Raw genomic sequence first — 26,317 nt, forward strand, 5'->3', positions numbered from 1 at the left:
TGGGTGTGGGACCCCCATTGCAGCTCAGCCCTGGGCTAGCAGCTCTGCCGTGAGCCTTGCCTTCAGGAGGGCCTTTGGACCCATATTGTCCCACCTCTCCTGTCCCTGTCTCCTTCTGCTCTCAGCTGCTGGACTCTAGTGGGATCCTGGACTGGTTCATGGCTTGCTGTGTGTGGAGGTGTTGATGGACCCAGGTACCAGCCCCTCTACGACTGCACCCTATCAGTGAGGGTCACCCTTGGCTCCCACCTTGTCCTGTTGCTCTCTAACAGTAAGTTTTTTTTTGCTTTGGATGGTGGTGAAGGCAAAGCTGTGTCCTTACCACATTGCTATGTAGGGCGTGAATCTGTAAAAAAGAGTTGGAGGGCACCCTGGGTTAAGGGACTGTCTTAATTTTTGCTATGTATCTGACCAACATGAGTCTGCAGCCTTTCCGTGACTGGGGTGGGTCTGCTGCAGTGTCACCCATCCTGTTGGAGAGGTGTGTTTGAGGCACATAAACCATGTGGGGTGAGGGCTGTTATGTTGTCATGCCTCTGAGAAGAGCATCTATTACTGGTGGGCTGTGGGTGGCACCTGTAACCCCCAAACCCACCCCCAGAGGAGGGGGAACAGGACCAGCCACCAGCCCTGCGGACATGCCACCAGGGCACAGGGCTCAGTGCGGCTCCTCTGCCAGCATGGGCAGCTCGGTGCAGCGGTGACGAGAGCTGTGGTTAACTGGGTTAATTATATTCATGTTGCTAGGAACACTGTGAATTATGTTAATAGCAGCATCTGGGGAAATTACATCTTCATTAATTGGTCCTGATTGCTTTTTGGCAGATGCGAGATGTTTTTGACTTTAACGTGCAGGACAAAATTTATTGTAATCAGTGCATGCAGTAAATGCACAAATACCATTACCTTGCCTTGCTAATTAACTCTCAGAAGAGGAAGAGATGGAAAAGACCTGCATGGCCATCTCTTCCTTTCCTACCACAGTCAGGACAGGCTTGTTTTCTACCAGTCCATGCTCTAGTACTTCTAATGGAGTTTTAAACATTATTTTGAAGTTAAAAATGGTAATAATGTGATTGGCAGACACAGAAAAGCAGTCACAGGGCTTGGGATGCTTCTGATGGCACATACCGTATCCTGGAGTTGGCCTTGTTGTTCTCTCACCTTGATCTGCTGTCATGACCTGGACTGGAAGCCCAGGCTCCTCCCCATGGATGTAACTTGGTGAGAATCTGGTCTGTTCACATGCTTAGAGTCAAATATGTTGGTGATTTGGAGATCTTTGATTTCACCATGGTCGCAGCTGGAAGTGTCGGCTCACCCAGGCTGGGTTGTCCCCAGGGGACCAGAGCCAGGTGGAAGACAGGGCTGTTGGGGTATCAGCAGCAGACAGTCATGGCTAAAGTGGTGATGATCTATGTGCAGCATGTAGTGTCAATCTTTGAAGATGTTTAGCTTTCAGTCAAGGTAGCAGAAACAAGGAAATAAACCACATTTCAGTGAACTATCGCTACATAGCAGAAAGCTCCATTTTTAATGGCAGAGATCCTAATCTCTTCGGATAAAAACCCGAAGCCCTGAGCAAATGCAGAGTGCGAGGCGGAGGTAATGCGTTACCTCCCCAGGGAAAAACAGGCTAAAACTCAGGTGAGGCATTGAGCTCCTTGTAAATTATGAGGCTGTTTGTCTGGGGAATGCAGTAAGTTGTATTATGGCCGTGCTTGCTCTGCCTTCTTTTTACACACTGTTTTTCATTTTAATGGTGGTTTTTCAGCCAGCTTTGTTAGGGCTGATGCTAATTGGACTGGATTCATGTGCCCTGCCAGGGCAGGACAAGGCCGGCGCTGGTTAAATGGGAAGGGTGTTTTACTGCCTGGTGCTTTGGATGGTCATTGCCCAGGTGCAGGAGGAGGGGGCATGGCAGGGGTAAGAGAGGAATTTAGGAACAAGTTTAACCCTCTGGCTGCCATGGAAGCTCAGAGATGCCCTCCTCACAGCAGTGAGGGCAGAGAGTGGCTCCACATGAGTCAAATAGCCCTCAGGGAGATGAAAACCCTTTTTGCAAGCAGCCTTTCTGACTTGGAAAGATGCACAGGGAAATTTTGATGGGTCTTCAGTGCTTGAAATGTGAGCTTCAGACTTTTATGAAGTGGTTTTCATGGGTCGTCACAAGGAATCAGAACTTGTTGCTGGGACGATCTCACTGGAACTTTGGAAGGAGCAAAGTTTGCGCCCTCAAAACCTAGAGCTAGAATTTACTGTGAAACTGGAGTATGTGCTGAGCAGGGAGCTAGCCATATCTTTTCCATCAGACTGCCCTGTATATAGGTAAGCAGTAATGCAAAGACAGGGAGAGCTGTAATACACGTGAGATTTGGCTGCAAAGCAACGTTTGTGGGACACTCTTACCCACTGCAAGGCTCCTCAGGTCCCTCAGCACAGGGGCCATAGGTCAGAGAGCTCCTGGGTTTCTGCTTGTGTTCCCAGGGCCTCTGGGAGACTTGCACCAAAATCCTCCTTCCATTCCTGGTCCCCACTGCCCTACGGACCTCCCTAGAGACTTGAACGCTGTGGTCTTTGCCAAGCTGATTGTCATCCCATTAAGATGAACAAACTCCCCCAATTAGATGGAGAAATAAATGTCGAGTGAAGCAATCACTTGGGATGTCTCCAAAAACACAGCTCTATGCAGAGGTGCCATCCTCCCACTGCCCCTTCAGCTGATGTGGCAACATCTGTCCCCATCTTGCTATGGGATCAAGCTTCTTTTGCCTGGAGGACAGAAAAGTATGTTGCAGAAGATCTAAGCTCCTTTTCCTCACCTGTTCAGATGAACCAAGTTGTAAAACCAGGCCACTCATTTGCAAAAGTGTTTCTCCCTCAGCCACTGATGTAGTAACACCAGAAATGTCAGGAAACTCCCTCAGAGAGGAAGCCTGCCCATGCCATACACCTAAACAGTTCATGTTTGTAGCCAAGAAACGCAGCAAGGAGCTTACTAGTTGGCAAAAGGACTGACATGTCGCACTGCCTTTATTGTAAAAGGCAGTTAGTACTGTGGAAGGATTCTCTCTGCCTCTTCAATATGCTGTGTTTTTTAGTTAAAACTTCAATTTATAGTTAACACTGTATTATAACATATGTTACAGTTCTGCAATGGAGTTGCTCTGTGTCACTGAGCAATCAGTGCCAGAGCAGAAGTCCCAAGAGATGCAAATGTGGGGGGAAATAGTGCTGTGAAATAAAATGGTACCTAGTGAAATGCAGTGGAGAGGTTTTCAGTGAAAGATTAGAACTCTGGAAGATGTAACTATTTGGGGTTTTCCCTTCCTGCTCTCTTTAGAGGTGGGACTTTTTGAGTATGTTTTTTTCTTTGCAGACGAGCAAAGCACATATCCCTTTAGGTGAGGGCTGTGCTTAGGGACAGTGAGTAGCAATGTCAGACAGCCCAGGAGAGGTGAACCAGGGTGGCCCTTGAACCACTCTGTAAATCTGGTTTTGGAGCAGGGAAGACCCAGGGTTTCCATCGGGCAATGGGGATGGTCTGGATGTGCGTAGAGAGACGAGCACACTGGCCCAGCCCACTGCTTGGTCTGGCCCCTGGACTGGGACAGGGCTTTATCTTCATCGCCAAGCTGTGCAGTGGCAATCTCTTACTGTCACTCAGCTAAAGAAGAGATATTGAGCATGTCACCACTGTGACCACCCTGGTGATGGCTCCAGGCTGTCATCTCGACTGTTGCCACGTTCACTGCTGACAGGGAGTATGAAATACTCTGTCTTGGGGGGGAAAGAGTTTTCTCTTAGTGGTTGCAGAGGGCTAGGGGGTGGGTTTCTGCTCTTCTTTGAGTCATGCTGTCACCAGGGAGGTCAGAAAACATTTATTTTTAACACTATGAATATGTAGAAACTTGTCTGAGCTTCTCCATGCAGTGGCCATGAATTTAGAAATGGCATCAGAAATCACGGCATTTGGTATCCTGCGAATCGAGTCAGAGCTATAAATTTCTCTTATTGGTGTGTGAGCCATTTGCCATACGTGACTTTCTGAATTTGTGGTCGTTTCTCTCTCTACCCCCGTGTGCTGAGTGTATGACTGAGATTTTATATTGCACCTCTGAGACACAAAGTCCTTCTGGTGCTTTTGCCTAGCATCCTAAACAGCCTCGCTTGTCCTCCTCCCTGTCCCCTTTGCTAATGGCTCCTGGCCACAGCCTGGCCCTTAAATCATGGGCTGCCCCTGGACAGGCATAAACTGGGCCTGTCCCCAGACAGAGGGTATTTGTTCAGAGCAGTGAGTGATGCAGCTCTGAGCACACGTGGCTCAGCTGTGTGAGAGCGGCTGCTCCTACGCTGAGTCCGAGACGGGCCCTCTGACGTGGGCACCGGCCCTCTGCCCGTGGGGGCCAGTCTTGCAAAGACCTCTGAAACATGCAGCGAGCCTTTTCAAGGACAGTTACTCTGAGTAGAAAGGGAGGAAACGTTCAGCGTAGATGTCGTGAGGGGTGTGTTAAGATGATCTCTGTGTTGGGAGGAAAGCTTTAGCTAAGGAGGTTCATGTTGTGGGGACTGGAAGGGGGTGGTGTTGCCTACCTCCTCCACTTCACTGCCCATGCTTTTCCTCCTCCACCTATATCTGCTGTAGATATAAAAGCCTTTTTATTACAAGACTATTTTTGCTCAGTGAATTAAAACGAAGCACTTGCAACCCTTCTTCCCCAGTGCCCATGCTCCCAGCATCAGTGCTCTGGCTGGTCCCAGCCCCTCTGGTCAGCCTGGGCAAGGAGACAAGTGCAGCACAGGACAAAAGCAGGCTGTCAGTAAAGCCCAGCTCCACTGAGATGCACCCACAGAAGGAAACAGGGCTGCCTTGTTCCACCAACCTGTTCCCTAGGAGCCTGGGGAATCGCTAAAGGCAGCAGATGTGACTAAGATGTTTCCTAACTAATTTTTAATCCTTTTGGCACAGCAGTGCCAACACACACACATGAAGTGTATCAACGGGACTGTTTATTAAATTCTGGTCTTGTCGCAGTGGCGCAGCCCTGCTGAGACGCTTTGGTGTATTAACATAAACTGAGAAAAGTGAACTTTCTCACGTGCTGCTGAGAATCGGATCTCGCCTGCAGGTTGCTGCTGAGATAAGTAGGTGTCATCAGGTCTGAGCCGTTATGGGGGTAGAGCAGGACAGTTGAAACTCCACGTTTCTGGGTCAGACAGAGCTGATAATGGCCCCTACTACTAACTCTCAGTCACTTTTCAAAGCCCAGGTCTGCAGCAAGCTGCACGTACAACTTTGTTTCCTCTTTCCCTCCCAGCCAGCCAGAGGAATGAGAGCTAAATCCTGCCCCATCCAGTAGCTGAAGTAACCACACCTAAAAGGACCTGTCTGGGTAAGGTTTCTGTGCTTGTTAATTGTGAACTTTTGAGCATTTTCAATTTAATCCTCTTCCAAGTGGATCAGGGGTTTTTTGGTTCTGGTGTTGGTTTTTTTTTTTAAATTGCAAAGTTTCCTGGACCTGTTGGTGCATACCTAGAGCACTTACCATCATTCATCAGGGACTGGCCAACATGCAATCAGTATAAAAGCACCTTTGCCATTGTGATTTTTGAACTATAAATTGCTGGAAGGTGATCTCTGTGGAAACAGCACTGGCTTCATAGATTTAGCAGGCACCAGGCAAAGGAAGTATCAGCTGGAGGGCTGACAGTGTGCAGTTATGAATGTGGAAACAGGTTAACAATAGAAACTGGTTTATAGGTTCTAGTAGATATGAGGAAAGGTAAGTTTTGAAAGCAAAGGCTTCACAGGAGCTGTCCCAGAAGAGCCCTTCTGAAGCCATCACTAGGGCAAATGCCATTTGCTGTTGCTACTGCAAAAAGGCAGAGGAGGCGAGAGCATCCCAGATGTCAGAAGCTTCTTTCCAGTTTCTTTCCAAGCCTCCATGCATAGCTTCAGTGTTAACCCACCTTCTTGCTTGTATTTCAAGTTCCATAACCTTTTAATCAAAGGACCACCCAGCCTTAGAAAACAAATCCAAGGACTACTGTACTTTGAAGAAAGGATGGTCTCGTACTGCAACCACAAGAAAAAGAAATCATTAAATTTTTATTGTTACAGTAAAGAGTAGGACAGAGGTAGAAAGTCATAACTGCTTTGTTTTGCTCCTTAGAGACGGGGAACTGTGTGCATCTGGCTTTAAATAAATCATAACAGTAACTTCTTGATGGCCTTTTGTCTCCCAGCTTCAAGTGATTCTCAAACAGCTGATGGCCACTTGCTTGCTAAGGACTTTTGTCTCACTCCATCCTAGAGCTTTGTGACAAAACTGAAGTTATTTTGCAGAAGGGAAGAAGTAGATGCATTAGTGAGTGCACTGCCTTCTGGTTCAGGTTAGGTTTTATTTGAACTTACTATTTCTAATGTGATCAACTGATCATTGACCCTTTTACTTTAAATGTCGTCAAGGGCTGCAGTCTACACTAAGACAGTCTGTCTTTTTGCCCTCCCAGTCCCCTCCGCTATGTATGTGTGTCCCAGAACTCCCTCCTACCACCTCTTACCAAGCCATACTTGTTTCACAGCTCAGAGCTGTAGAACACTTAAAAGATCCCATCCACCCAGCGTGGTGGGAGTGTAACTGTGAACGCTCTGTTTTGCTCATAACACTGAGGAGCTCTCCAACTAAACATACCCTTCTCTTCCCTGCCATCATTAACCACTTACTCTTCTTTCAGCTCAACTTCAATCTGCCACTTAACCATTAACTGTGCCTACCTGTACCTAAAAAATATTTGAAATGAAACATTAAATTATTACACGGGTTAAACACCCAGAACAAGGCTGCCATTTGATTTCTTTATTTCAGAAATTATAAAACACTCTGGCATTAAACTCTTGTTCTCTCCAACAGCAACCGAGCCACTAAATTGATGACATGTGGATTAACCAAACAGTCTAGCAAATCATTGGTAGAAAGGGCTGTTTGTGAGGCATCTGGACTGCCCTCTGAGTCCACTGGATGTGCAGGCGTTTCACACTCGTTACTCATTACCAATTGCTTCCTGGCACTGTGTAATTTTCCAAAATGTCCTCCTTCATCTTCATGGAGATTTCTAGTGTCACTTGCAACTGCACCCATCGAGCTTCCCTCTTGAGACTGTGGTAAAACTTGAATAAGATGAGGCCCAAAAGGTATTTTCTGCAGCTTTTCTGCTTTAAAGGTCGAAAAGGCAAATTCATGGGTTAGTAATCTATAGCCCTCTGGTTCACAGCCAACTTCCTTTTTCTTCCTCTTGCATGAGGCTCTTGTCCTTTGCTCTGCACCAGTGCTGCTGGAACATGTCTGCTCTGACACACTTGCCTTTTGACACTTGAAGTATTCAGACACTGCTTTATTCAGGTATTGAAGATTGATTTCATGGGATGTTGCCTCAACCTAAGAAAACACCAAGGATACAGTCAGTTAAAAGCAGAGACGTTTCAATTCAGCGTTGTGTGATTATCTTCTATGAATTACTTCTGCTACATGAAGGGAAGGAATTTAAAATTCTTTTTCTCAAGCAGCAGAAGGACTCAGGGGGAGCTAAGCAAAATGTCAGTAACTCTCTGTTATCACTGCCATAATGGGAGCAAGAGCGGGCTTACCTCTGTGGGATTTAGCCAGAGATCTCCATCACTGGGATTTTCTGCTGATTTTATGGCACATACCAGCATTCGAGTTATTGCTTCTTCTATACGGGCTTCATGATCTGCATCCTGCATCAAGGGAACAGAAAATGGTTGGAGATAGGTTAGCACTTGGGTCTCTGCAGAAAGCTGGGATATCCTGGGAAAAACTAAATGGATGGCCTTAGTTTGAAAGCCATACCCATGTATGCGAAGTCAGCGAAAGGGTTCAGGCTTCTGATGCTCCTACTCGTGCGTGCTCATTACCCACATGGGGAACCGCACAGGCTTTGGTGTGACTACTTATCTGAATAAGGATTTTCAAAAAACAGATTCTAGTGTGCGTATATAATCTTTTTCCTTATTAGTGTTCTGTTAATTGAATCTGGTGCATGAAATTACAATACAATGTTAGCGTTTAATTAATGTATGCATTTATATAGCTTTTTAGGACTACAAGGACCATGGAAGTACGTGGCAAATTTTATGTATCTACATACTATGTCTAATTTAAGTACAACACACAGGATGCTACAGCAAGGCAGTAACTAACTGGGGGCTACAGAAGCACAAAAGTGAGTCTTAAGGACATTTAGGAAATATTTTATCATGTAACAGCAGCCGACGTACTGTTGCAGTTTTAAACATCAGCAGAGGGAAAAACATGTTTCTTCTGAAAGCTCTTCTGCAAAACTAAAAATTAAGGAAGTTAACTGGCTCTTTGTTTCAGGCCTTCACTTCCTGCATCATTCCCTTGGGCAGCTGGATACTAGCCCATTTAGGACAGGAGAACAAAACTTTATAGGATCTTTTTTAGCGCTTTTTCCCACTTAACTGAGTTCCTTTTATATAGGAAGGAAGGGCATGTGGAAGGAGACAGTAAGACTCTTCAAACAAGGTGGGTGGTTTAGTTATTTCAATGACAAGTGCCTAGGAGTGGATACATAAATTTGCTTTGATTGAGAAGCTTTGACATACAAGTTTTGGAGGAAAAATGTAACCTAGTCAACCCATAGCCCTGAACTGCCTAATTGTGGCTTCGGGGAACATATCAAGCAAACCATGCATCCTGCTAGTTTGAGTGTTGAAGGCAGTAATTCATTCAGGAACCCTGAGCAGAATTTGGGATAGAAGCAGGCGGAAGTGCTCTCAGCATTTTGTGGCTTGGGATGCTTGGTTTATTAACGGCCTCATATAACAAGCCCCCAAAACACAGAGTTTGGTCTCCACATGTGGAAATTATTTAAGGTGTTGCACTCTTGATATTCATCCTGGCCTGCTGAATGACCGGGTTGTATTGATTGCATGAGAGTATGTTAGGAAGCAAGAAATACTTTGAGTAGCTCACATCCAGCTGAAAACAAATTAAACTTCTAAAGTCTTGCCAATATAATTAATGGTTTTACTAGGACTATAAATGTTGGCATGATTCACATCTGTCAATATGAAAGCAGCTGGTACAGCTGCAAGCAAGAACTGCTTGATTTGGTAATGGAAATGTTCTCAGTATTGTCTTTTAGCATCCATGTTAGAATTTATTTTTATAGATGGATTGCCTAACCTAACAGTGCTGCCATCATTGGCTGTAGGGATAATTCCTGTAAGGAACTTTCGCCTGGGTTGCAATAGCCACACTTGTTTATGGCAGCTTTCAGTATTTGGGGAGGGGGAGTGTGTGTGTCAGTCATTAGCAAGATCCAGCAAACACTCCTCTGGTTATGATGCCACACAATGACCTGCTCCTGCTGTCCCCAAACAGGATCTTGGTGACTTCTGCAAGACCTTTATGACCAAAAAAGCCATGGAGTTTAGTTCCACTATTTTTTTTTTTCTTGAAGCATATTAAGAACAGGAAGAAATGCTAAGGGTAACGCACCATCCAGGCTCCTGGGAGTAATCAGCAGCACAACTGATCCAATCCTGACCACCTTCTCCAGAGGGGGACAATTTGAGAGGCACGGTTTAGGGTACAAGTCTGTGTGTTGACATCAGGGCCTTTCCAAGCACAGGGCACACAGCCAGTTCCTCTGAATTACCTCAAAGGCTGCTCAAATTTAAGGCAGGCTTAAATGGTTGCTCTACAATACTGTTGGTGCTTTCTCTGGCACTGGACACAGCCTGACTGTACTTAGGGCTATATATGAGCTCGGTATGGGCTGTGGGCCTGCTGTCCTTTCTAAATACATAGTCTCATCTGGAAAATTTCTCCGTGAGGAAAACACCCAAGTGAGTTCAAGTGCTTGGTTTGATGTTGGTATAAGAAACGTATCATGTGGTCTTTGAACAGCAGCTGAACACATGTGTTCATCCCCCTTCAGATTTCCAATCTAATAAAGGTTGGGTTGTTTATATTTAAAAAAGGCAGTAAGTATTTCAGTGAGGCAGCTTTCACAGGCCATTTCAAAGGTTTTTTTTTCTTTTTACATTAAGCTAGGATGAATTTAATTTGAATCAGAAAATGTTCTGAAGCATTGAGATGATCTAGTTAAAGATGTCCCTGCTTGTTGTAGGGGAGCTGGACTAGGTGACCTTTAAAGGTCCCTTCCAAACCAAACTATTCTATGATATCCCTGGAACCATCCCATATATCCTGGCTAACTGAAGCAAGAAAAATCAAAGCCTGGGGAAAAGAAAATTAATTAATACTTGAGAAAATCCAACGGCAGGCAAATCAAAACTCACAGAGAAATGAAAATTCAAAAATCCTCTGCCACCCCCTTCCTATCATATTAATTTGATTTAAAATCTAATTTAGCTTTGTATGTGAGCATATGCTTGAGATGAAGTTGCTGTTTTGTCATCCCCTATTCAGCACAAAGCTAGTTAGCTCATAAGAAATTGGAAATGAAAAGTTTAGCTTGTGTTTAACTGAGGTAAACTTGAATGTGATTTCTGTTGAACTGGGGCTTCAGATCTGAAACTTTGGAGTGTTCTTCAGGAAAAAATATATCCATGAGGGCTCTTTGCTCCTCAGCCTCTGAACACAGCATGCCCAATAGGGCTGAACCTGGCAGGCAAAGGACAAAAGTCCATGCAGACCTAGATGTCCTACATCACTATGACATATAAAGGAAAATACCAGTTCAATCCAAGAGTTTATGCTGACAGTGATGGGATCAATGGATTCCACATAGTGCCACCAATGCCTTGGAACGAGCAGGACCTGGAATCAGAGACATCACATTAGGGTACTAGCAGAAGCCTGAAGAAAGATAAGGTGTTTTAATTAAGGTGATGTGGGATGCAGAGGCAGAATGAGGCAAGGAACAGGGGCTTGGGGGGAAGTGATCTTTATTTTTTTTCTTTTAAAGAGTCTTTTCTCAAGACCTAAATGCCCATTCTCTCCTCCTATTGTATTAATGCTCCCGTGAAAGAAGTGGACATGATCCAGAACTACCTCTCATCCAAAATCCTTCTCATGTGATGCAGGATTGTAACCTTGTAGCTACTCTCGGTAAGCAAGGTCTGGCTGTACAAAGGGAGTGCAGCTGGTGTAGCAGAGCAGGGCTTTAGAGGAAGTCGCAGCCAAGCAAGAACGGCTTTGTAGACTTTCCAACTGAGCAGACTTCCCAGTTCCTTTAGAAGGACTGCCAGCTGGCTTCCCCAAAAAGCAGGTATCCTAATGCTCATCTAGGTGATTAACAATATGTAGCTTTAATTCTGGTAAATAATCACCAGTATTAAACTTGTCACTTTTAGTAGATAGGCTTTTAAAAGAAGGTGTCCCAGAAATCACAAGTGTCGTTTAGATCACAGCTCCACAACTGTATCAGGATGATAGCTGTGACACAAAATTGATTCTAACCCATGGCTTTTATGGTACAAAGACATTAATGTTGTTTTGATTATATAGGACAAGATTTACAGATTACTGAACATTAGAATAACATGGAGCTATCAAGAAAAGCATAAAAGACATTTTTTGACAAGGAATACAAATGGTCAGAGACAGATAAACACATACACTTCAGAATGGGGAAAGTGAAACAATGATCTGTATCTGAATTGCAGACAATTCTTTTTCTTGGTAGACACAAATTACTTAAGAATGTTCTGCTACCTAGATAGTCCTGTGCTTCATTATATCAAACCGGCTAATGAGAAAATGTCTGTGTAGGAGACAATGACTGTGGCCGTAGTCCTGCAAACACAGGACAATCAGAGCAGAGTAATTTTTGGGCCAGAGGACAAAATGTTCTCCACAGGTTTCAATTTAAGTCAAACAAAAAAGCACTGGCTCTCTAAAGGTCAAAAACATTTGGAAATTGTACTTTAATCCAGTACAGCATACAAAACAGAGAAGGAAGTCAGTCTGTGGAGGGCCATTATTTAAAAAATATCACCAATTAGTTATTCCTGACATCTAGAAGTGTACAAAACCCTGCACTGACTGAAGCCAAAACACATTTTCTACACTGAACAAGTTTCAGAGTGGTGCTTGTATCACAGAAACCTACACTTTAAATGAAAAGTGCAGTTGCATTAGCTGCAATGGGTTTATCTGTTAGCAAGTGTTTGCCCACATTTCACTGACTGCAGAATTGTACCAAAAAACTGAACACTCATCTGCTCTATAGGGGATCTTACACTGAACTGTGCTAAAGAATCTGGGTGCCCTCCAAATGACAGGTTATAATGATGAAGCCTGGAAAACTGTTATACAGCAGAAGAAGGCACAGCTTCTGGAGTAAGTAGCTCTTTCCAACAACGGGGTCCTTACTGTGAGACTTGCGTAGGCAGAGTGAGCTTGTAACATGCTGGAGAAATGGATGAAGGCACTAGGGAATTGGCGTATGGTGCAGAGGGACTATGTAGCAAGGGAACAAAAGCAAGAGGCAAATTACGGGAAGTGTATAAATGTTTCAGTAAGAGGGTCTGCCTGGAAAACCAAGATGGAAATTAGGAATGGAACATGCTGGCTCAACACAACTTGCATGCTAAGCAGAGACAGAATTGCTTTGCAAAGAAGTAGTATAACTAGGAGGGAAATACAATCCCCCCCCCCAACTAGTCCAGCCTTTTCAAACCAAAGAGGAGGAACTTGGACTTTGCAGAGACTAATCAGATTTTACATGCCAGCAGGCTAAGGCTAATAACTGCAAAGTTGTGTATTTCTGCAGCTGGCACTGTTTGCTGACACAATTTATAGAGGCACTACAGACTGACTCAGAGGCAAAACAGGTACCATAAAGACACTTGTTCTCCCTCTTTTATTTTTGGTTAAGCTTATGCTTCTTAAAATAACGATTTATAGCAGCAAGAAAATTAAAATTATCAAAAAGCAAAAGGACTAAAACTTTAAGGAAGACAAAGAAATGGGAAAAAAAAAAAAAAGTAATTAAAAACAAAAAATCCAGCTGGCAGGGGAGCAGCAGAAATAACAATAGACCAAAAAAAAAAAAATCCAGCAAAGAAAGGTAGAATAATTCTATTCTACTTCTCTACAAACTAGTATTATTCTAGGTTTGCAAACTTGAAGCAAAACACTCCCACAAAAAGCCCAAAACAAAAACCCACCACCGCCACCCCCAACTATGAATTCCACAATAAAATAAAGCAGACTTCCATATGTTTATGAATATGGGGCACAAATTTAGCTACATTTGAAACTAGATTTGAATAGGAAATGTTTAAGTAAACCACCATGAAATAACACACACACACACACACACAAAAATGCAGTAAAAATTTTGCAGGGAAAATGTAAAGTTCAAAAGCAAGACAGAACTATTCCAAGCTAAGAGATAATCTTGTCTTAGCCTGCTTTTTACAGAATGTATCTAGCACTGTGGGATGGGAAGATACCGATCTAAACAGCAACTAATCAGATAATTTTAATATTTAGGCTAGTGATAGGCAAATACAGCAGGAAGTCAAAGCAAGACAGAAATCCCAGAAAAGATAAAGTGAAATTCTGGTCTGTAATGGGAGAAAAGAAACCAAGAGAACTCTTGGGAAAGCAAGTGGAGCAGTGCTGAAGATTTGTACAGCACAGAACAGAACAGGTTTAAATTCTCAGTGGACATGATTAACTCAATGCAGTGCAAAGGTAGGGCAAAGGTGGAATTGCTTCAAAAAGAGAGCATACCCTGAAGTGAAATATTGTACCAAGAAATTCCTGCTCATTAGAAAAAGATACTTGGGTAAATGTGCAAGAAAAGGAAGCCCCGAAGAATGCTAGTGTGATGGGAAGAAAAAGATGGGAGGCTGTGGGGGAACCCAAGCAAAGCCCAGAGCTGCATGCAACCCTGGCAATGAAAAGAAAATAAACAGATGTGTAGTTAACTCTGTGGGAGCCCCATGTGAGGACTCAGAGTGCTGCCACCCCAGCCCATACCCCATCCCTGGTGGTGCCTGGCTACCCTGGCGCCAGGAACAAGTTTCTTACCCTGTCTCCCTCCCGAGCTGGTGCCTTCCCACCAGCTGAAACAGCGTGGGGAAGGCCACTGATGTCAGAAACACAGACCCAGCCCCAGGGGAAGGCCCTGAGCTGGAAAGAATGGGGCTGTCACCACGCTGTGTCCATAGGGACCCAGGTGAGGGACTGAGGGAAGCTTAGGGAAGAGGTGGAAAAGTAGAGTTAGGAACTGGCAGCTTTCACCTTTGGTTTGCTTGACTTCTTAGGCACTCATGGAGTTCTCCGTGTGTGTGGCAGGCTGAGTGGTGTTTTCATTACCAGTTCTAGTATACTTCTAGCGGACTTTTCTGATTCTTCTGTGATGGAGATGATAGTTCAGTGTCTAGAGGTTGAGCTGGGCTGTCTGCCTTCTCTATGGGGTGACTTGAGGCCAGCTCGGTAGTCTCCAACATGAAATTTCTTTCTTTCCCAAAACAGAATTATCAACCACCTGCTATGCATCATGCTGCAGACATCTCTGAATTCTCCTTTACTAAAATCACTTAAACTCCTTTCCAACAAAAGGAGTTTTTCACTGCAACTCCTTTAAAAAAGCATTTTCTATATGTTGAGCTGGAACATTTTATTGCCTTTTAAAAAATCTGAATTACTGCATTTCCTGACTTACTACAACATTTTATTTTGGTATGCATATTTTTCTTGGTTATTCAGACTGCCTGTTCTGTTGTTCCCCACTTCAAGCCCAATCTGAAGTTCCCTCCCCTTTTCTTTAAAGGTGGCATACAAGGCATCTTTCCCTGACTTCCTGAAGACTTCTGCTTGCTCAGGGTAGTGTTAGATGTCAGAGGTCTGCCTGCACTGCTGAGAGCTCTGGCTGCTGAGCAGGATCCCATGGTGCGTCAGATACTGCAGCAGGAGCACAGAAAAGAGAAAACCTTGCAGCTACATGCAGGAACTTAGTGATAAATGCAGCTGTGGACACAGGTTGACTTTGAGATGTGTTTCCTTAGACATTCAGAAAGCAGGGGAGGAGAGTTTCTGAGCAGCAGACCATGCTGAGAGACAGCAAGCAGAAACAATCTTTTTAAAAATAATTTTTTCCCATACTGTGACAATGTTTTTCAAGGCTGGAAGAGAGCATCGTTCTCAGACTTGATGTGCCTCTAAGACTAGCTCAGTTAGGCCTTTCCTTGCACCTCTGGTGTCTAGGGCTCCACTGCAACCCCTCTGGCTCCAGGCTGCACCTGGGACACAAGGCCAGGAAGCAGGAGAGCGGGCAGCAGTACAGCTGAGGGCAGCCTGTAACAGCATAGGTCCTGATCTCAGTGTACAAGGTGCTTGCTCTCCATTAGCAGGGCAGATGTGTGGAGCCTCATGTGTTTACCTTCAGACAGGCTGAGATGCATTTTCTCATCTTCCTACCATTGTCTAGTTACATGGATATGGATTAAGATGATGGATTAAGAACAATTACACTAGGAAGGAGGAAGGAAGCAAGAAGCTGGTGAGAAGTGGGGCAGAAGAAAGAATGATCAATGATTTTGTATTTGTATAGCATCTCACTTTTTGTAGCCTCTTCAGGTGGGATTCATCTCCCCTAATTTTAATCATCAAAAAAGTTAAGCATCTATGTGTGTAGGCTCCTTCAGCAGCCTGTACTGAAGGACAAGATGGGATGAATGTTCCTTCAGGAATCGCCTTGTAAAGGTGCCAGGTTCTTCCCACTGATGGCAGACAGGACATCTGTCCTGGATGGGTTTAAGTCAAGGGTAGCAGATCTTACCCTAACTCTCTTAACACTTGTCCCAGAGCGTGGGGTGGAATATACACAGACGTGGTTTGCCCCATTTGCTCTCTTTTAAGCAGTATATTTGTGAAAACAATCAAGGTGTTACTAGAAATACTGCAGAATTTATGAACACACAAAAAAAAACCCTAATGCTTTGGGTGAAAACTCCCCAGCTCAGTGAGCACAAATCCACCAGCAGTCAACCTCCTGCTCCATACTTACCACTCAGCCTTGCAAACATTGCACAGGTGACCAGGTCCAAATATTTAAAAGGAGCCCCTACATTTGTGTGATACAATGAGCTTGTAACTTTATGGATAGAGTTGTGTACAGCTACAAACCCTAAAACTACTCAGATGCTTATTTAAATAAAGTTAGATATCTAAATGTTATCATAATTTGTATCAAGAACAGATCAATAATGTATAACCAGCAGTTGCATTAAGACCTCTGTGGAAATTCAGCCCACAGTCACCAGTCAAGTAAAGGATGAAACCTTAGAAAACCTGAAGTCTCAGCTAACTACCTAAGTTTATAACAGAGATTCACCTCTGAACAATACAGTGAAAGGGCACAAAGGATGCAATCGAAGCATGCATTGTGCATTGGTACAATGTTATAAGAAGGAATTCTGCTTTAAAGCCTTAAATGGATGTAGAAAAATGGCTTGTAGCAAACAACGACCAGAAGGTGGCATTTTACACATGAAGTTTTTGATATTCAAAGCTGCACTCACCCTATATGCAGTTACTCTCCTGAATACCTAACACCTTTGTCTTTGTTTCTAAACCCTTTATTGTTAAAATATCTAATCCAAAATGTTCTGCATACCTTCTGGGAAGGAGTGGAGATGCTATGTCTTATCTCAAAATAAAGCTGGCTGCAAATTCTGCAGTAATTGTATTAATTCTAGATGAAAACCACTGCTAAGCACATATCAGAATTGTTATTATTTAGGGATCCTCTCCCTTGTTAACAAAGGAGTTCTTCTAGTGCATTTCTCTCCATTAAATAGCAGCAGCCCCCAGCCACCTGCCCCATAAGCCATGGGATGTGATGCTGGAAAGCACCACCCAAAAGGCACTGATAAAACAGATGAAGGCAATACCTCACTGCTCCATCACTGCCTCTACGTTACTTTCCCCTGCAGAAATCCAAATGTCATCTCCTTCATGGAAATGCAGACGACTTGTATTACTCAGTTGGCTCAAGATCTTTATTCCTAGCAAGATTTAATTTTTAATTGCTTTAAGCCTAATTAAAATTAAGATCATATTAAATGTTCACTACCATACTTGATGATTCCAAAGGAGATTATAAATTGAGATAGTGTTGGGGATCGCAGATAATGCAGTGCTGAACAGATGTGGCGTTTTTATCAATAGTAAAAATTAGTTCTTTGTGCTTTAAACAATTGAACACTGCAACATTACAAAGTGCAGAATGCAAACCTAATCATTTGCTTTAGGAATATGACTAGGACATAATGTAGTGCAAACAATGAAGGCTGATCACAGATTCCCCATTTGCAATTGTACCAGCAGAAGCGCACATTCTTCCCAGTTGACAGACAGTTGTTGGAAACTACCATCCCGCTCCAGTCTGCCATCTCACCAGTTCAGAGGAGCGTTCCTCACTCTGCCTCCTCAAAATTAGCTGGATTAGCAAAAATCTGTTCTTAAACTGTTGAAGGCAGCTGGGTTTGCCAGCTAGGAGCAAGGGAGCACTTGCTCAACTCACTGAGCTGGCAGGTCAAAAGAGGTGACATCATCTGGTAGGAGAAGGACAAAAAGGTACTACAAGTGGCAACTCCACTGCCTTAAGCGGTCAGAACAATGAACATTGCAAAATTCCTTTGGAAAGGCCTGACAGTTTGAGATGTGCAGGAGTGCATTGCTAGGACATGCACTGCTGAACAAATGAAAAAGGGTAATTCAGACTCCAAATACAGACCACGTTGATTAAACAAAGACGGACATAATTTACAGCAGGAGACTAGGAATTAAGAGTCCTGAGCCCTACTCTCATACTGCTGCTGACTGCCTGCATGACTGTAAGCCAGGCACTTAAAACTGAGATTTCTCAGTAAAACAGGATTAATAATATCCTTGTAAAGCGCCATGAAACCTCTGGATGGTGTATCCTCTAAATGCAAGTATCATCATTACAATATTCTGATATTAAAGCAACAAGTTGGGCAAATATTCCCTGGTTAAGCTTATTCACTATCAAAATATGAGTTCCTCTGCTGGCTTTACACTTCTATTAATCAAATACACTTTATGGAACATACTAGTTTCAGAGTAGGCAGGTTGAAGTACTGCTCAAGAAAGTTTCAAAGCACACAAATTGGAGGCGATTGCAAGAACTCTGAGAATTGGGCAGCTGACTGAACTAACTCTCCAAATGTTTGTGGTTTTCATACAAAAAAGGCTAGTAAAATAACTGTGAGCAAAGAAAGTTCCTGTGCTGAGAGAAATGTATCAAGCCTGAGTGCAGAGTGTAGGGAGAGGGAAGTTCTACAGTCCATTTGTTAAGATTTCCTGGCCCTTAATTACTCAGTTAAATAATTTACTAGAATCTTTAAAGTAATGTAAAGCTTGTATGTGAATGGTACCTGTCCTGGACTGAGTGTAACGACATGGGCTGTTGTGTTCCTAAACTCAGGAAAGCGTTTCAGATCAGGGTTGGCAACGTTGACTTTGCTGAATACGCTGGATTCCTCATAAGGGATCCTGGTGGGATAAAGGAAACTGGTGTCACCAGGCGGGAAGAGGTGCCATCTCTTCCTGAAAATAGAGAGAAGATAAAAATGTATTCAGTGCATGTCAGTTACAGCAAAGAACTAAAGGCAGTAGCAAGGTTTTCAATAAAACATAAATCTGCCTTGCTGTGTGAATCTCCTACGCAGTGAGAACACAGGCAGTGCTTACAGGCTGTCTCCTAAAAGTGTTTTTAAAATATTCCACTTTTTAAATTTTTTAACTGAAAAGATTTGCAGCTTCTCACCAATTATTTTTAAAAGGCAGATAAAATAAAATTTAAAAAAAAGCTCTCCCATCTGGTTCCTCCTTCTTCCCTTTTACAGAGTAACACACAGCATTTACAGATGCTCAGAGCATTAAAAACTGTTCTATATACCAGGGGAATATTTTGTTAGAGACAAAGCACTTTTCGTTCACTGAATGAATAGCTTCCACACCTATGCTTATTTAAGAAGAAAGGCATCCTGTGTTTAGGATGGCAACAGTAAAGGAGTATGGACATGACCTTCTCTTTCCTATCATCACCTTTAGTACTTATTTGGCTGTTAGTCACAACATCCTCACTCTTAGTAAAACTCACCTTGATGCTCCTGTGCCAAAGATGGCATAAATAACATAGAGACATCCACAGACATAAGCATCCTGAAACACCTGTTGGGGTTTTTTTTTGTGTTATCAGTACCACATGACAAAAATGTGGCTTGCATGGGCTGAGTTTAAAACTTAACTGTCGTGACTAAATGCCCAGGTGGAGAAGGACAGGGTTGTTCTGCACATGAGGGCACTCATGTTTCAGGTTGCTCTCTATGTGCCCAAAGAAGCAGATCAACACACCATAGTGCAGGGCCAAGCAGAGCTGAGACACAGATCTCATCCTCAGAAGCTAATGTCTCTATTTCACTTACATAGAGAGAAAAAAGAATATGCCAGAACTGGTGGTGCCAGTTTTATGGGTACTACAAATGAAATATCTTAGCAGGTACATATGTTATTTAGAAATAGGAGTTTTATATGGCAGTACTTTAGGTGATGGAAATAACCAGAAAGGAATACACAAAGAGAATATTACATTTAAGAGGTGCCAGACAATCAGTACCAATAATGACCCATGCACTGAGCAATTGAAAAGTAAAGGCAGTACTTTACAGCACAGTTGTACAACTTGTGCAGTCCTCCTCTTTATTTCAGACTCTAGCGAGATCTCTTCTTTTTGTCCCTTTCCTTGGTACTCATTTCTTGCTTTCTGCCTACTGCTTCTGGTTGTCAGTTCTAAGTCACAGATCTGAAAATGGGAGAAAAGTGACCAAATGGCACAAAACCAGAAGAGACAGGAATAGCAAGATAGCCAGAACTGCAGAGATCGGCACAGATGGAAGTGCCACAGGCCGCTGACATTTCTTGGTAATTACCAAAGCTACCGCTGGGTGTAAGCACAAAAAGTAGTTCTCCTGAAAGCCAAGCCCGCCTTCAACTTTATTTTGCCCTCCAAGCTAGACTCTCTGAAGGGGCAGAGAGTAACTAGGTTAGGAGGCTTATGGGTTAATCCTGCAGGCTCATGACAAAGCAGTATCAGGAAGCAAAAAATTAAGAAGCCCCAGGGATGAAAGGAGGAAATACAAGATAGCAAGAAAGGGCTAAGAAGTTGTCCCTGGCTCTCCTGCAAAGGCAAATCTATTTAAGTTTAGCATAAGCTTATATTCTGTTACAAAGCCTGTGTTGTTTGCAAGTCTCAAAAGGGAATCTTTCTGCTCTGAAGAAGCACAGGATTCACAAGCTTGTGGAAGTTTGCAATCTATTTATAGGTTTTGCTCTGAAGAGGAAAACAACTTTGTCTTTTCAGGCCATGCAAAGGCTTTAGGCTTCTTTCCCTAAGAGGAACATGAATTTTGTTCTACCACAGGGGGAGGAAGTGTCTTGGGAAGGCAGGCAAAATTGCTACGTGATGCTGGAAGTCTGGCTTGAGTCCAACACCTGAAGGTAGAGACCAAAGAGGCAGGGCAGGTATCAGGTCTGCTAGATTACTGTACTTATTTAGTTCACCCAGTATTTAGGTGGATCCTAGAAGCTATTTAGGCATGTAAGTCTCATGGTTTTCAACAAGATTTCTGGCTCCTAAATACACGTGTCTGTACTTCAGTGCATAATGCTAACTGATGTCATCTGAAGTCTAGAGGACTGGCTGCACCAAAGCACAGTGCTGAGGGCAGCTTCCAGAATGTCCCTGCTGCATGTTCACCCAAGGATCTCAAGGCTGTTCATAAACACGAATGAAAACCCACCTAAAAACTAAACAGAGTTACCTTTCTTACAGATAAAATGATAATTCATTTGCCTCAGGCCTTAAAGACAGTTAACCTATGGCACTGCCCAGCACAGAAGCTAGCATGCCTGACTTCCAATCCTGCACCTTAATCACAAGACCACTATGATTTTACTGTTCTATAAAATGTTGGAGTAATTAATCACACTAAAATCCCCCTGGAAAATTACTCCTTTCACTCTATACTATCAAAACTAAAAAATGCATGCAACTTGTTTTGTTGCCCTAGCATTACTCTAGCAATAATAGATAACAAAACCCCCTGAGGCCAATATGCAAGGAAAGGAGGAAAAAAACATAAGGGGGGAAAAAAAAGACATCATGCAAACAGGTAGAAAGATACAGCAACAAAGCCACATGCTCCAAAATTAGTTTGGAGCCTCAAATGTCCCTTTCAACTTTGCTCACAGCTGGCTGTTCCCATCCTGATGTTCTGCTTTTAAATTAATTCTAGCAGGCTATTAGAGGCTCTTGTGACAGAATATCGTAAAAGTCTAAAGTACTTTATTTCTATTTTGTTTCTGTGCTTTTTATTTTTAACTCTTTATCTCCTAATTCCAAATTCCTGAATTCATAACTACTAGGAAGATTAAAATATTTATTATTGGACCACATAACAAACAGATCAAAAAAGATCTTCCTCAAACAGAAGAAAATAAAATTGTTACCTCCATGCCCCAGTCAAACTCCAAGCCCCTGAAGTTCTGCTATTTCCTATATAACAGTTCTGGTACTCTTCAGTCACTGAGAGCTCAAGAAACTAAAATAATCAGGGCCCAGAATTAATACTCAAGAGTCCAAAACTAACTTTGTAGCACAGTATAACTTTTTTCTGTATTTGCTGTATGCATATGCACTTATTACCTTCCTTGTACTTGCAACACTAAGTTGCAGCCGTAGGAATCCAAATGGCAAGGAGTGTTTGCTCCTTCAGAACCAATCCAAAGCGTACTCTCTTTTCCACTTCTTCCAGGAAAACCAAAGTCAGACCACCTTATATCCTACAGTAATGAAAAGGTTATTTATGTCAGCTGTTGAACTGATTCACATCCCACCCTCAGTTGTCTGAGTCTCTTGTCTTCTCCCTCCCCTGCTCAGTCACTCTTTATCCACGGCAGCTGTTGGTCCTTGGTAGAGTTTCTGCATGGATGGCCTATGTCCCTTCCTCCAAAATTCTTCTTTCTAGTATCATTTCTTCTGGTTTCTTCTTTTTCTGTCTGACTACACAGCCTCCCAGATCTCTGTCTCCAGTTCTCATCCCAGTCTTTCATATCACTCAAGCTACCCATTTGCTCTACAGAAGGACTGCCCAACTGCTCATGGTCAGATGTGGCTTCTTTTCCTTCTTTCCAAACATTCTTCTTTTCCTTTCTCCACTGTTAACCAACCACCCAAGCTCAGGATTGCTTTTAGAAAAATTGTGATATATGGCATTTTAAAAAAAATGAAAGGAAGAAAAAATCCCTATTCCCTTTTTAAACCAATTTGCTAATCTATGTAGCATATTTGCTCTGTCTTTGCTCCTGTCTCAGCTTTTCCTGTGTATTCTGGAAACATAGACTATATACCATCTATGACCCAGTGGCATGCTATTTTTTTAAAGCTTTTCATTATTTAACAGACACATTCTTCTCCTGCCTTTGAAACTGCAGAGGCAGTGAACTTAAACCAACTTGATTACATGGTGAGAAAGAGCAGAACACCTATGCACGTGTTATGAACATTATCCTGGAGCTTTCCAGTCCATTGATCCTCCCACAAGCAATCCCTTGGGGATGACAGCTGGAATGAGGGACAGTGAAGTATTTTTCAGCTGGTTCAAGTATTTTGCAGGATGGCTCTGTATAGCTTGCATAAAGGTTTCTCATATTTCTACAGCTCACCCTGCCACCTGCAGGGCCTGATCATTTGTTTATTGGAAAGCACTTGAAGTACTGGCCAGAGATATCAGTGCCTTTTGGCTGGAGCCCCAGATTGAGCCTTAGGAAGCAGAGATTCAATTCCTGGCTTCCTGATGGCCTCAGGCAAATCACTTCATCTCTGAGCTTTATTTTTCCCATCTTGAAAAGGAAGATAACAGTATTTGCTTCGTTTCAGCAAAGCACTTTGGGGTCATTCACATCACCTAACTTTAGGAACCTAATTTAAGTTTGGCTCCTGCTCTTGTCAAAGCACTCTCAATCACACCTTTGCAAAGCCTATCTTTCTGCTGTCTATAAAGAGAAAATAGGAGTATAGCCTCCTAATTTAAGTATGTAAGCTAGCTGCTTGCAGACAGGTGGATGACTATACTTTTTAAAGATCTATGGATAAGGAAAACTACAGCTAGACATTATTATAAGGATGACTTCACCATGAGTCTGTTCAGGAAACCCTCAAAATGAGTGATAGCCTTCCCAAAAATTAGGTGTTGCTCAAGATTTTGAATTTCAGAGTTATTGATTTTAAAGATATCATTTGAAAAAAATGCAGAAGTGTAATATAAACATTTGTCAAAGGCAGCAAAAAAAATCAAAAAGTTGCTCCTATAGATTTCAGCAGCCATAAAATTTAAAATCCAATACAACTATTTCAGTGATAAAGTTAAGCGTAACACCATCTCTACACTTTAATCTCACACCTAAATAGTTTTTGTATTTTGTTACAATTTAAGTGGAAAGAAAGCACACATAATCAATATTAGATTTAAAAGAACTTTTTGAAAATGCTGTAGCTGTAGTAAATAGTTGAAGCGATTATGGGTAAAATCGTTTTTAACCAATGAACTGAAAAGGAACTGGTAGGATTACTGAAATCTTGTCACAGTAGGTTCTTTTTCTACAATAAAAAGCCACAGTAAGAAGAAATGCACTAAAAGGTGTTCCAACCATAACAGATGGCACATTACTTGTGAATTATATTTATTTCATTTGCTGCTTATAATGAAGTTAATCTGTACCCGTATGTCACTTTAAAAGGTCTCATTTCTATTTAAACTTCACGCATATATCTTGCTTCTGATTTATATCTCAAATTCTGTAATGAAATATCAACTGAACAAAAAATGTAAGATGCTAGATACTGCTCATAGATTAGAATAATGGAATCATTACCTTAGCCCACACAACTGTAAATGATAAACAGTGCAATCTAAATTTCAAACAACTTCTAAATGGCCCTATTAATCACTATAAATAACAGTGCAGTTGGCCTTCTTTTCCCCTTCAAATCACCTTACGTAAATCTAAATAAAATCTAAAAAGAAAAAAGGGGTTATCATCAAATTCACACAAGAATGGAAGAGAATTTCTACGAAGAAGTCTTTTGGCTGGTATAAATTGTGTAGCAGTGTTTGAAAAGCCATATGAGTCTGGAAGTGATGGATGCATTTCACTCCCATGCCTGTGAAACTGGCAGATGACATACACCATATTTGCTTGCATAACACCATCAATTTTTTCCTTCCCAAATTCTGCTTTAAAAAAAATCCACGGCATAACCATTACTTTTGTCTATTCTAAAAGTGCAGTACAATCTGTTGCTTGTTATAGGTCAGGTGATGAGGTTGTGGTGTGACACCTGCACAGAAATGCAATTCCTGAAGCCTCAGTTCTGTTCTTGAATGGGGGCGAGGGGAAGAAGGAGGTAAGAAAATAATTGTTTCCTTTAAGTGTGTTTTTATCGACCAAATAAAGCACCAGGCTAGTCAGGTCTTCTGAGCTGCTATGATCTTGTCCCATAAAACACAGGAAAATGCTGTTTGTTGAGGCAGAAAGAGAGAAGATCAAGGCAGGACCACAGATAGAAGAAGTCACTGAAAGATCTGGAGAAGCCTGAAACATCCCTGGAGATCCCAATTTTCAATTTCAAATTTAAATCACATGATGCAGTATCAGAGTCACGCAGCCCAAGTTTATGCAATCCTCGTGTTTCAGTGTGCTTAGGAAGCGAGGTGAGAAAGAAAGGTAAGATGGTCTCTGTGCCCAAACCTTACCTTTCAGCCCACAGAACAGAGGGAAAGGAAATACTCTGAAAAAAGACTGAGCACTGAAAAATACTAATTTTACTTGTATAAAGTAATAAAATACATATAAGGAGCACGGAAAATGCTTTCTGAGGAAATAATTAATTTGAGGGGGCTTATCATTTTGTACTATCTGTCATCCCAGTGATACAATGTTTTCAGGGAATTATGATTCCATCTTCACATCTCAAAGTAGAGAAATGAGTAAGATTTCATTTACTACTCTTTCTATATATATTTGAAAAAAACCCCATGTTTTGTACAGCTATCCTTAATTTTGCCCTCTTACAATTTGCAATAATTAGCAGGAATGTAGATGAACCAATACATTGAAATAGCAGACAGACACGGAGAAAGGAAAAGATATCCTAGGTAGGTGTCCTAATACCTACATTGGGAAATTACCATAGATTATGCACTTCCACGGACAGGTTACTTCATGTATTTTACTGCCTCCACAGACAATCAAGGTATAATAATCCCATAGACTCAGAATCTCTCCTCCTTGCACATAGTTAATCTAAATATATTAAGGGAAGGAACTGTGCTACTTGAGAAAATGAGTCACAAGGCAAAGCAGGGAGTGGAAACCATGTTACTGCCTTGTTGCTGCAAGTGAATCCATGTTCTCCTGAGTGAAGCTGTTAATTCAGGCACCATACGGGTACAAGGTGGATCAGGGTATCAAGTCTGCAACATGCCAGGCCTGCCAGCTGCCTGTCATCACCATACCCTATTCCCACCTCACTTCCAAACCTTCAGCAGAGGTGCAAGGAAGGTGTTCAGCTGCAGAGGTCATGCACATGACTCAGTGCTCCCCAAGCCTGTCCAGTCACAAAATGATGCTGGGCTAAATGGGAAAGGGAGTGCTGCCAATCTGCTAATTATGTTTTTTCACTTGTGGTGGTGTTTTTAAACACATAAAGGAGAACAAAGAACTTTAGATGGCTGCCACTTGGTACTAGTTCTCCATTAACCTGAAAGCAAATAGCTTTTATTTAAAAATTTTAAAACAAATGGCCAAAGGAGCACAGAGGGGATACCAGTAGAGGTTTCAGAAGCTACACTAGGTAATCTAAAATAATTAAACTTGGAAAAGATAATATTAATGTTTTACCTGGAAAATTTCTGGCTTGTCTTCAAATATCCTGGCAATGTATTTGTAGTCAGCGTAAGCCCAGTATTTGGAGTACTCGTAACAACTGAATGGTCCAGAGAGGCAAGAAGGCTGCCCACAACTCCAAGCCAAAAACTCTTCAAGTGTAGCCATCACGTAGCTACACCTGGTTTCAAACTGGGGAACTAGAGCAACAAAAGAAAAGCCAAATATTACATGAGCACTGAGCACAGAAACAGTAAAAATAATACATACTTTCTCTCTCAGCTCTGGTTAAAAGCAACATGAGATATGAA

General features: G+C 42.4%; 1 protein-coding gene across 3 annotated transcripts in view; it reads right to left on the bottom strand.

The window, feature by feature from the left end:
• Positions 1–6,845: 6,845 nt before the first annotated feature.
• Positions 6,846–26,317, bottom strand: part of HSPBAP1 (HSPB1 associated protein 1) — a 31,290-nt gene continuing 11,818 nt past the window's right edge. For 2 of the 3 annotated variants that reach the window (XM_026852833.1, XM_026852831.1), the window contains 6 exons: positions 26,022–26,206; positions 21,766–21,902; positions 18,434–18,605; positions 10,749–10,832; positions 7,649–7,759; positions 6,846–7,439 (listed from right to left, as the gene is read on the bottom strand). In XM_026852833.1, coding sequence (XP_026708634.1) covers positions 6,891–7,439; positions 7,649–7,759; positions 10,749–10,832; positions 18,434–18,605; positions 21,766–21,902; positions 26,022–26,174 — 1,206 coding nt within the window. In that variant the 5' untranslated portion in view covers positions 26,175–26,206 and the 3' untranslated portion in view covers positions 6,846–6,890. The remainder of the gene's footprint in view (positions 7,440–7,648; positions 7,760–10,748; positions 10,833–18,433; positions 18,606–21,765; positions 21,903–26,021; positions 26,207–26,317) is intronic. The other variant, XM_026852832.1, reaches the window with a different exon arrangement.

Source organism: Athene cunicularia, assembly GCF_003259725.1.
Source record: "Athene cunicularia isolate RWA chromosome 7 unlocalized genomic scaffold, athCun1 chr7_part1, whole genome shotgun sequence".
In the NCBI taxonomy this organism is placed as follows: domain Eukaryota; kingdom Metazoa; phylum Chordata; class Aves; order Strigiformes; family Strigidae; genus Athene; species Athene cunicularia.